The sequence below is a fragment of the Bombina bombina genome, chromosome 1 (assembly GCF_027579735.1).
Source record: "Bombina bombina isolate aBomBom1 chromosome 1, aBomBom1.pri, whole genome shotgun sequence".
NCBI classification, from domain to species: domain Eukaryota; kingdom Metazoa; phylum Chordata; class Amphibia; order Anura; family Bombinatoridae; genus Bombina; species Bombina bombina.
In genome coordinates this window covers 1,551,339,236-1,551,352,113 of record NC_069499.1, presented here as the reverse complement: position 1 = coordinate 1,551,352,113, position 12,878 = coordinate 1,551,339,236, and the positions used below count along the sequence as shown (strand labels likewise).

The 12,878-nt window shown below is 44.2% G+C and overlaps 1 protein-coding gene across 1 annotated transcript in view; it reads left to right on the top strand.

Moving 5' to 3' along the window:
* The window catches only part of RECQL5 (RecQ like helicase 5), a 273,753-nt gene that overhangs the window by 123,083 nt on the left and 137,792 nt on the right, over positions 1-12,878 (top strand). The window contains exon 8 of the mRNA XM_053709050.1: positions 7,017-7,099. Coding sequence (XP_053565025.1) covers positions 7,017-7,099 — 83 coding nt within the window. The remainder of the gene's footprint in view (positions 1-7,016; positions 7,100-12,878) is intronic.

The following is a 12,878-nucleotide window of genomic DNA, read 5'->3' as shown; positions in this document are numbered from 1 at the left end:
ACGGCCCGCCCTGGTTTTTTTAATCAGGTCTGATAATTTATTTTCTTTAACTACAGTCACCACGGTATCATATGATTTCTCCTATGCAAATATTTCTCCTTTACGTCGGTCGAATGACTGGGGAAGGCGGAGCCTAGGAGGGATCATGTGACCAGCTTTGCTGGGCTCTTTGCCATTTCCTGTTGGGGAAGAGAATATCCCACAAGTAAGGATGACGCCGTGGACCGGACACACCGTTGGAGAAAGTAATTTATCAGGTAAACATAAATTCTGTTTTTTGGTTATTAGAAGGCCGCTAAATGTCGCTCCACATTTGTATTATGCCCAGCAGTGAAGGGGTTAATTAGGGAGCTTGTAGGGTTAATTTTAGCTTTAGTGTAGAGATCAGCCTCCCACCTGACATATCCCACCCCCTGATCCCTCCCTGACCCCTCTCAAACAGCTCTCTTCCTTCCCCCACCTCACAATTGATACCACCATCTTAAGTACTGGCAGAAACTCTGCCAGTACTAAAATAAAAGGCATTTTTTATATTTAGTCTGCAATGCTGGATCCCCCCTTAGCCCCTAACCTCCCTGACTCCCCCCCCAAACAGCTCTTTAACCCTTCCCCCTCTACCTATATGCCGCCATCTTGGGTACTGGCAGCTGTCTGCCATTACCCAGTTTGCTGAAATTTTATTATTATTTTTTTATCTAAAAAAATAATTTTTCTATAGTGTGGCTGCCCCCCCTCAATTCCCTACCCCCTCCCAGATCCCTTTCTCTTTCAACATTTATTCTCCCCTCCCTCTCCCTCCTTCCCATACATTTAATTAAATATAAATGTAGCGTGTGTACGCTCCCACACAATTGCGCGGACTTCAGGGACACAGGAATCGACCAGCAATAGGCTGCCCACCTGTCTTCCTACTATGGCTCCCACCCACCAACAATCGGCACCATCACTGGCCGATGCTGAGAGGCATCACTCTAATACCTTGAAAGCGGGTGGAAGCAATCACGATTGCTTCCACCGCTTAAAACCCCAGGTGATGTGTCAGGCACTTCCTTGGTCCTTAACTGAAACTTTTTGTAGGACGTGCATGACACGTCCTTGGTCGTTAAAGGGTTAACTAACCAGAGTGAGTGCTATGTAAACAGTTATCCTCTTGCTATTGTCAGCTGCATGTTGAAAGGAAAAGACAGCCAATCAGCTTCGTTAGGGCTGATCTCACACTTTGCTTTACTGTGATCACATGAGATTTCCCTGAAATCTTGTAAGTTTTCATAGTAAACGTCCTTAAACTGAGAAGGGAAATAACATGACTGTGCCTGCACATGGCAGATGCACGCTCCCTTGCAAGTCCCTTTATAATGGAATGTGAATGCTGAGGAAATTTTGAGGTTAAATATTTTCCTTTTCTCTTGCAAGGTGTATCCAGTCCACGGATTCATCCTTACTTGTGGGATATTCTCCTTCCCTACAGGAAGTGGCAAAGAGAGCACACAGCAGAGCTGTCCATATAGCTCCCCCCCTAGCTCCACCCCCCAGTCATTCTCTTTGCCAACAAGGCTTTCTTCTCCAACCTATTGCCTGCATTGTTCCTGTAACTATTGCAGCGGCTTTCTGGTTTGAGGCGCTGGAGGAGTCGCTCCAGACGGAGACCTCATATGACGATATTATGGATAGAATTAAGGCTTTAGAGCTGGCTAATTCATTTATCACAGATGCCGGTTTGCAATCAGTTAAGTTGGTGGCAAAAAATTCAGGCTTCGCCATTATGGCACGCAGAGCGCTTTGGCTCAAGTCATTGTCGGCCGATGTGTCGTCAAAATCCAAATTGTTAAATATCCCTTTCAAGGGAAAGACCCTTTTCGGGCCAGAATTGAAAGAGATTATTTCAGAAATCACCGGGGGAAAGGGCCATGCTCTCCCCCAGGACAAGCCTTTTAAGGCTAAAAACAAAGCTAATTTTCGTTCCTTTCGTAATTTCAGGAGCGGTCCCGCTTCAGCCTCTACAGCTGCAAAGCAAGAGGGTAACGCTTCACAGCCCAGGGCAACCTGGAAGCCTTATCAGGGCTGGAACAAGGGTAAACAGGCCAAAAGCCTGCAGCTGCTACCAAGACAGCATGACGGGGTAGCCCCCGATCCGGAACCGGATCAAGTAGGGGGTAGACTTTCTCTCTTCACTCAGGCCTGGGCAAGAGATGTTCTCGATCCCTGGGCTTTAGAGATTGTTACCCAGGGATATCTTCTAGAATCAAGGACTCCCCTCCAAGGGGAAGGTTCCATATTTCTCGTCTGTCTACAGACACGACAAAGAAAGAGGCGTTTTTACGCGGTGTAGAAGACCTACATACAATGGGAGTGATCCACCCAGTTCCAATTGCGGAACAAGGGCTGGGGTTTTACTCAAACCGGTTTGTGGTTCCCAAAAAAGAAGGAACTTTCAGACCAATCCTGGATCTCAAATTTCTAAACAAATTCCTCAGAGTCTCATCATTCAAGATGGAGACCATTCGGACAATCTTACCTATGATCCAGGAAGGTCAATATATGACTACCGTGGATCTAAAGGATGCGTACCTGCATATCCCAATCCACAAAGATCATTATCGGTTCCTCCGGTTCGCTTTTCTAGACAAGCATTACCAGTTCGTGGCTCTTCCATTCGGCTTAGCCACTGCTCCCAGAATTTTCACAAAGGTGCTAGGGTCCCTTCTGGCGGTTCTAAGACCGCGGGGCATAGCAGTGGCGCCTTATTTGGACGACATCTTAATTCAGGCGCCGTCTTTTCACAGAGCCAAGGCTCACACGGAGATTGTATTGGCCTTTCTAAGGTCTCACGGGGGGAAGGTGAACATCAAAAAGAGTTCCCTGTCCCCACTCACAAGGGTTCCCTTCCTAGGAACACCAATAGATTCGGTAGAAATAAAAATATTTCTGACGGAGGTCAGAAAGTTGAAACTTTTAACTACTTGCCGAGTTCTTCATTCCATTCCTCGGCCATCTGTAGCGCAAACTGAGGGCGATATTCAACGCGCTTCAGGCATGGCCTCACCTAGCTGCGGCCAAATTCATAAGATTTCAGTCGGACAACATTACGACTGTAGCTTACATCAAGGGAACAAAGAGTTCTCTAGCGATGAGGGGAGTAACCAAAATAATCAGGTGAGCGGAGGCCCTCTCCTGCCATCTATCAGCAATTCACATCCCAGGTGTAGACAACTGGGAGGCGGATTTTCTAAGTCGTCAGACTTTTCACCCAGGGGTGTGGGAACTCCACCCGGAGGTATTTGCCCAGCTAACTGAGCTATGGGGCATTTCAGAGTTGAACCTGATGGCGTCCCATCAGAACTCCAAGCTTCCTCTCTACAGATCCAGGTCCCGGGACCCCAAGGCGGCATTGATAGATGCTCTAGTAGCGCCTTGGTCCTTCAATCTGGCTTATGTTTTCCCACCGTTTCCTCTTCTCCCTCGTCTGATCGCCAGAATCAAGCAGGAGAAGGCGTTGGTGATTTTGATAGCGCCTGCGTGGCCACGCAGGACTTGGTATGCAGACCTAGTGGACATGTCATCTGTCCCACCATGGACACTGCCAATGAGGCAGGACCTTCTAATACAGGGTCCGTTCAAGCATCCAAATCTAGTTTCTCTACGTCTGACTGCTTGGAGATTGAACGCTTAATTCTTTCAAAGCGTGGTTTTTCTGAGTCAGTTATAGATACTCTGATCCAGGCTAGAAAGCCTGTCACCAGGAAGGTCTACCATGAGATATGGTGGAAATATCTTTGTTGGTGTGAATCCAAGGGTTACTCATGGAGTAAGATTAGGATTCCCAGGATATTGTCTTTTCTCCAAGACGGTTTGGAGAAAGGATTGTCGGCTAGTTCTTTAAAGGGACAGATATCTGCTCTGTCTATCCTTTTGCACAAGCGTCTGGCAGAGGTACCGGACGTTCAAGCGTTTGTACAGGCTTTAGTCAGAATCAAGCCTGTCTATAAACCTGTGGCTCCGCCATGGAGTCTAAATCTAGTTCTTTCAGTTCTTCAAGGGGTTCTGTTTAAACCTTTACATTCCATAGATATTAAGTTGTTATCTTGGAAAGTTTTGTTTTTGGTAGCTATCTCTTCTGCTCGAAGAGTCTCAGAATTATCTGCCTTACAGTGTGATTCACCTTATCTGGTGTTCCACACAGATAAGGTAGTTTTGCGTACCAAACCTGGTTTTCTTCCTAAAGTTGTTTCTAACAAGAATATTAACCAGGAAATAGTTGTTCCTTCTCTGTGTCCTAACCCATCTTCGAAGAAGGAACGACTTTTGCATAATCTTGATGTAGTTCGTGCTTTAAAGTTCTATTTACAAGCAACTAAGGATTTCAGACAAACATCTTCTTTGTTTGTTATCTATTCTGGTAAGAGGAGAGGTCAGAAAGCGACTGCTACGTCTCTTTCCTTTTGGCTGAAAAGCATCATCCATTTGGCCTATGAGACTGCTGGCCAGCAGCCTCCTGAAAGAATTACTGCTCATTCTACCAGAGAAGTGGCTTCCACATGGGCTTTCAAAAATGAGGCTTCTGTTGAACAGATTTGTAAGGCAGCGACTTGGTCTTCACTGCATACTTTTGCCAAATTTTATAAATTCGATACTTTTGCTTCTTCGGAGGCTATTTTTGGGAGAAAGGTTTTGCAAGCAGTGGTGCCTTCCGTTTAAGGTACCTGTCTTGTTCCCTCCCTTCATCCGTGTCCTAAAGCTTTGGTATTGGTATCCCACAAGTAAAGGATGAATCCGTGGACTGGATACACCTTGCAAGAGAAAACAGAATTTATGCTTACCTGATAAATTACTTTCTCTTGCGGTGTATCCAGTCCACGGCCCACCCTGGCAATTAAGTCAGGTAAAAAATTTTTTGTTTAAACTACATTCACCACTGCACCCTATGGTTTCTCCTTTGGCTTCTTAACCTTTGGTCGAATGACTGGGGGGTGGAGCTAGGGGGGAGCTATATGGACAGCTCTGCTGTGTGCTCTCTTTGCCACTTCCTGTAGGGAAGGAGAATATCCCACAAGTAAGGATGAATCCGTGGACTGGATACACCGCAAGAGAAAGTAATTTATCAGGTAAGCATAAATTCTGTTTTTTTCATAGAGACATTCAGGTGATATTTTCTAGTCTAGCTGTGCTGCATCACTTTTATGTGCTTCCACATTTGAGTATCATGTTCCTATAAGAACAAATAAATTTGATAATAGAAGTAAATTGGAAAGGTGTTTAAAATCAAATGCTCTGTCTGAATCACGAAAGTTTATTTTTGACTTTACTGTCCCTTAAACAACAGTGTTTGCAATATTATTTATATTAATATTATACATAGTTGCAAACACTGCGGCCATAGATTGATAAAGGCACATGCACGCTCCTGAGCTCCTATCAGCCTCCATTAATTTACTCTTCAACAAAGGATATCAAAAGAACAAAGCTAATTTGATAATAGACGTAAATTGGAAAGTTGTTTAAAATTGCAGACTCTACCTAAAACTTCAAAGTTTTATTTTAACTTTACTGTCCTTTTAAAGATTGATCAAAGAGGCGCATTCTTTATGAAGGTGGAGTGAACCTGTGTAAATCCGATATTAAGTGACTGGTTGTTCCTAATGTTTCCTAGAGGTTAAACAGAACTGGATCTTTATGTCTGTTATGTGCGGATGCATTAGGTGATCCGAAGTGTCAGTTGCCTGTAATGAGATCAACCATTTTAGATGTTTGGACTGCTTTGTAGATACCCTAGAGCAGGGTTCTTCAAACTTTTATTCCCAAGACCCATTTCCATGATATAACATACCTTCACAAACCTATTCTTATGCTTGGTCTAAACATTTCTGAAGTAATATACAAGATAGCTGCAATTTTTGGCAAAGTGGCTAAAATGTGTGTGTACTTTATTCCTGATTGTAGTCAAACTTGAGTGTTGCAAAAGGTAATAAAACACTCATCCAACACACACACACACACACTCACACACGCACACTCTTACACACGCACACTCTTACACACGCACACTCTTACACACGCATACTCATACAATACACACACACACCACACACACCACACACACTCATACATCACACACACACTCCACACACTCATACAATACACACATTCATACAACACACCCACACACACACACACACACTCATACAATACACACACAAACTCATACAATACACACACACACTCATACAACACACACACACTCATACAATACACACACCACACACTCATACAACACACACACACACTCATACAATACACACACTCATACCATACACACACTCATACAATACACACACACACACACACACACTCATACAATACACACACACTCATACCATACACACACTCATACAATACACACACACACATACTCATACAATACACACACTCATACAATACACACACACTCATACAATACACACACACTCATACAATACACACACTCTTATACAATACACACACTCTCATACAATACACACACTCTCATACAATACAGACACACACACTCATACAATACACACACACACACTCATACAACACTCGCACACACACACACCACACAAGTCGTGGCCCAGTAAACATGTTTTTGCGACCCAGAGCAAGTCTTGCTGTATTGCAAAGGTCAAGCTAACTCTTGCAAAATACCCACATTCAGGGTAGATTAAGCTATACACTAATGGTTAGGAAATGTTACGTATACCTAGAATTACTTCATATTTTTCTATGCACTCAGGGTAAGAATAAGTCATAGTATACACAAAATGCCTCCATATACAGGACCACAGGAGATTTCTACATATACCCAGGTCATGGCAGAACATGGCCAAAACAGTATTGTATGATCTTTCTCTAAACTATTACGGTCATGTCTGATCTCTATATATTACCAAGGTCAGGGCAGATTTCACTATACACCCAGGGTTAGAGCAGATCTTGCTCTACATATGGAAGATTTCATTCTTTGATATCTGTTTCTTTAGGTAAAGAGAGGGGACACTAAGTCTTCGGACAAAGCAGCCATGGCAGGGTTTGAAGTGATGGTCAGCTTCTGTGAGGAGATGGGGTGAGTGACCTTATGTAAGGCACAAATGTAGCGTGCGTTTTATTTCACAGTTTGTGTGTGCCATATGTGCTATGTCACTGTGTGTACAGAATAAGTATCTGTTTTGCAATACTGCTATTATACAGGAAGGACAGTATTATATTAGCGCACACAATACATCTCTTGGTTTCATCCAGTTAATTATTTCAGTTTTGCTTCTGTTATTTGTTATTACATTTTGACACTAAGCTTAGTCTTAGTTCAGCCCTTGTCATGTTGCAGCCTGCCCAGGCACCACAGTCCAGTTCTACAACTCCTAGTTTTGTCCACACCCTCTGATGAGGGACTCCAAACGGTGCCTCCCCTGCTGTGGGTAGACAATGCAGTGTGTCATATTATGTTACAGCTATTGTAAAGCTGCCTGCTGAATGTCACTTACCTTTATTATTTGGTGACCTCTGACAGTAACAAGGAGGCACTAAGAACATATTTGCCTGTCCCCATAGATTATATCAGGCTGTCACCTACGCAATCCGATAGATAAGCTCTGCGCGTCGTTGGCATATCACTCAGCCATCCACTGCAGCTGCCCACTCATAAAATCATTCTGCTGTCCTTTGCATGTAAATCAAGAAAGTGCACTTCTTCTCTGTTACATGTGCCCACCAAGCAAATAAACCACCAAGATTAGTCTTTCTGCACAGCCATTAACCATTTTCTTCATAAATGGAAAGAGTCCACAGCTGCATTCATTACTTTTGGGAATTCAGAACCTGGCCACCAGGAGGTGGCAAAGACACCCCAGCCAAAGGCTTAAATATCTCTCCCACTTCCCTCATCCCCCAGTCATTCTTTGCCTTTTGTCCCAGCAGGTTGGCAGAGGAGTGTCAGAGGTTTTCGATAGTCTCTTATGGAGGGTAGTACTGTTCGGCATGGGACTGGGGTTTTAAGTAGTCCTGTCAGTCTCTCAGTGAGAGCATGGATGAAAGTTAGAGTCCGGAGATGCACGGAGAGTCTTTCTGCGAAACCATCGCGACTCATATTAACAGCTCCACTAGCAATCAGCGTTGACGAATTTCGTTGACTGCTTTCTTCTCTCAAGTCCATGGCAAAAGCGACGCTACTATCTGTCACACTTGAAGAGCCATGTTCCTGTTCCACGGGGTAGATTCCGGTTAGATCGTTTCATTTAACTTTCATCATGGATGTATTGTAATTACAACTGTTTATCCGAGAGGGGCTACAACCTTTCAGGGATAACCTTAACATAGGGTCTCAGTGAGACTCCTTTTGTATCTTGGAATCAAGGGTTAATATCTCCTAAGTGGGGTTATTGAACAGGGTTTTTTTTTAATCATGTTTGTTATGTGATTCTGTCTGCTACTGTGTAGTGATATTTCGGCTCATGGCTATTTTGGAACATAACGGCCTATGTCTAGCGACGTGGCCTTTACGGTCGGGCGCTTTTTTTTCATGGACTGCAGGGTTTACCTTGTGACCGGGTGTGGTCAAATTTTTAGCTCTCCGTTTCCGCATTCCTAACCGCGTGGTGACGGAGAAATTCTGGTCCGTTGGTGTCTGGTTCACAGGAGGTGGTGAGTGTCCCAGCCATTGGGATGTAAGGTGCCATTTAGATTTTTCTTATTGGTCCATTTTTTAATCAATATCCCAGTTATGGAGGATTCTGATTTTGTGGAGACGGATGTCTCTGATTCAGACTTTACTTCTTACGAAGAATATGAATTGGCCCGGGTGATACATGCCCATCAGTTATGTTCCAAATGCCGTTTAATCAGGGGCCCGCTCAGCCATCCGCCTCTGGAGATTCCATTTCCCACTAGGCGAGTTCCCTACCACCAACTCTTACTAAGCATGCAGGTAAACCAAACGCTGCTTATCCTTCTTTGGAGAGTGGCCTGTTCCCACCGGAGGTTACAACATGGTTCCGCATGGCTATATCTTTGGCACTGGCGCATCTGCACCTCCCGGGAGTGTGCTTACGATATTGTCCATGTTCCGTTAACCGGGGCTTGTCAGGCGTGGGATTGCCCGGTCCAGTTCAGCCCTCCTTGCGAGCGACTGCCCCTGAGACCTCAGGGGGTCAACCTTCGGGGCTGGTGTCTTCATTTGTCCTGGCGGAGGTATGTTGCGCCTTTCATTATAGACTGGCGTGCCTTCGTGTTCTACTGAGGCACGTTTTGGCATTGCTGGAGGATCCCACTCTCAATGGGGGGATTTCTCAGTCTTCCTCTTCGACTGGCTTGCATGATTAGACATAAGGGGATGAAATCTTCTTATAGTCTTTGTTATTTGAGTGTCCGTTTCCAGTTCTGTAGACCCATCAGTGCTCTCTACTGTATGTAATCACCATCTAGACCCATCAGTGCTCTCTACTGTATGTAATCACCATCTAGACCCATCAGTGCTCTCTACTGTATGTAATCACCATCTAGTCCCATCAGTGCTCTCCACTGTATGTAATCACCATCTAGACCCATCAGTGCTCTCTACTGTATGTAATCACCATCTAGTCCCATCAGTGCTCTCTACTGTATGTAATCACCATCTAGACCCATCAGTTCTCTCTACTGTATCTAATCACCATCTAGACCCATCAGTGCTCTCTACTGTATGTAATCACCATCTAGACCCATCAGTGCCCTCCACTTTATGTAATCACCATCTAGACCCATCAGTGCTCTCTACTGTATGTAATCACTATCTAGACCCATCAGTGCTCTCTACTGTATGTAATCACCATCTAGACCCATCAGTTCTCTCTACTGTATGTAATCATCATCTAGTCGCATCAGTGCTCTCTACTGTATCTAATCACCATCTAGTCCCATCAGTGCTCTTTACTGTATGTAATCACCATCTAGTCCCATCAGTGCCCTCTACTGTATGTAATCACCAGCTAGACCCATCAGTGCTCTCTACTGTATGTAATCACCATCTAGACCCATCAGTGCTCTCTACTGTATGTAATCACCATCTAGTCCTATCAGTGCCCTCTACTGTATGTAATCACCATCTAGACCCATCAGTGCTCTCTACTGTATGTAATCACCATCTAGACCCATCAGTGCTCTCTACTGTATCTAATCACCATATAGACCCATCAGTGCTCTCTACTGTATGTAATCACCATCTAGACCCATCAGTGCCCTCCACTTTATGTAATCACCATCTAGACCCATCAGTGCTCTCTACTGTATGTAATCACTATCTAGACCCATCAGTGCTCTCTACTGTATGTAATCACCATCTAGACCCATCAGTTCTCTCTACTGTATGTAATCATCATCTAGTCGCATCAGTGCTCTCTACTGTATCTAATCATCTAGTCCCATCAGTGCTCTTTACTGTATGTAATCACCATCTAGTCCCATCAGTGCCCTCTACTGTATGTAATCACCAGCTAGACCCATCAGTGCTCTCTACTGTATGTAATCACCATCTAGACCCATCAGTGCTCTCTACTGTATTTAATCACCATCTAGTCCCATCAGTGCTCTCCACTGTATGTAATCACCATCTAGTCCCATCAGTGCTCTCCACTGTATGTATTTATCATCTAGACCCATCAGGGCCCTCTACTGTATGTAATCACCATCTAGACCCATCAGTGCTCTCTACTGTATGTAATCACCATCTAGACCCATCAGTGTTCTCCACTGTATGTAATCACTATCTAGACCCATCAGTGCTCTCTACTGTATCTAATCACCATCTAGTCCCATCAGTGCTCTCCACTGTATGTAATCACCATCTAGTCACATCAGTGCTCTCCACTGTATGTAATCACCATCTAGTCCCATCAGTGCTCTCTACTGTATGTAATCACTATCTAGACCCATCAGTGCTCTCTACTGTATGTAATCACCATCTAGTCCCATCAGTGCTCTCCACTGTATGTAATCACCATCTAGTCACATCAGTGCTCTCCACTGTATGTAATCACCATCTAGACCCATCAGTGCTCTCCACTGTATGTAATTACCATCTAGTCCCATCAGTGCTCTCTACTGTATGTAATCACCATCTAGACCCATCAGTGCTCTCTACTGTATGTAATCACCATCTAGACCCATCAGTGCTCTCTACTGTATGCAATCACCATCTAGACCCATCAGTGCTCTTTACTGTATGTTATCACCATCTAGACCCATCAGTGCTCTCTACTGTATCCAATCACCATCTAGACCCATCAGTGCTCTCTACTGTATGTAATCACCATCTAGACCCATCAGTGCTCTCTACTGTATGTAATCACCATCTAGTCCCATCAGTGCTCTCCACTGTATGTAATCACCATCTAGACCCATCAGTGCTCTCTACTGTATGTAATCACCATCTAGTCCCATCAGTGCTCTCCACTGTATGTAATCACCATCTAGACCCATCAGTGCTCTCTACTGTATGTAATCACCATCTAGACCCATCAGTGCTCTCTACTGTATGTAATCACCATCTAGTCGCATCAGTGCTCGCTACTGTATGTAATCACCATCTAGACCCATCAGTGCTCTCTACTGTATGTAATCGCCATCTAGACCCATCAGTGCTCTCTACTGTATGTAATCACCATCTAGACCCATCAGTGCTCTCTACTGTATGTAATCACCATCTAGACCCATCAGTGCTCTCTACTGTATGTAATCACCATCTAGACCAATCAGTGCTCTCTACTGTATGTAATCACCATCTAGACCCATCAGTGCTCTCTACTGTATGTAATCACCATCTAGACTCATCAGTGCTCTCCACTGTATGTAATCACCAGCAAAACCCTCAGTGTCCTCCACTGTATGTAATCACCATCTAGACCCATCAGTGCTCTCTACTGTATGTAATCACTATCTAGACCCATCAGTTCTCTCTACTGTATGTAATCACCATCTAGTCCCATCAGTGCTCTCTACTGTATCTAATCACCATCTAGTCCCATCAGTGCTCTCTACTGTATGTAATCATCATCTAGTCGCATCAGTACTCTCTACTGTATGTAATCACCATCTAGTCGCATCAGTGCTCTCTACTGTATCTAATCACCATCTAGTCCCATCAGTGCTCTCTACTGTATGTAATCACCATCTAGCCCCATCAGTGCCCTCTACTGTATGTAATCACCATCTAGACCCATCAGTGCTCTCTACTGTATGTAATCACCATCTAGACCCATCAGTGCTCTCTACTGTATGTAATCACCATCTAGTCCCATCAGTGCTCTCTACTGTATGTAATCACCATCTAGCCCCATCAGTGCCCTCTACTGTATGTAATCACCATCTAGACCCATCAGTGCTCTCTACTGTATGTAATCACCATCTAGCCCCATCAGTGCTCTCTACTCTATGTAATCACCATCTAGACCCATCAGTGCTCTCTACTGTATGTAATCACCATCTAGACCCATCAGTGCTCTCTACTGTATGTAATCACCATCTAGTCGCATCAGTGCTCTCTACTGTATGTAATCACCATCTAGACCCATCAGTGCTCTCTACTGTATATAATCACCATCTAGACCCATCAGTGCTCTATACTGTATGTAATCCCCATCTAGACCCATCAGTGCTCTCTACTGTATCTAATCACCATCTAGACTCATCAGTGCTCTCTACTGTGTGTAATCACCATCTAGACCCATCAGTGCTCTCTACTGTATCTAATCACCATCTAGACTCATCAGTGCTCTCTACTGTATGTAATCCCCATCTAGACCCATCAGTGCTCTCTACTGTATCTAATCCCCATCTAGACCCATCAGTGCTCTCTACTGTATCTAATCACCATC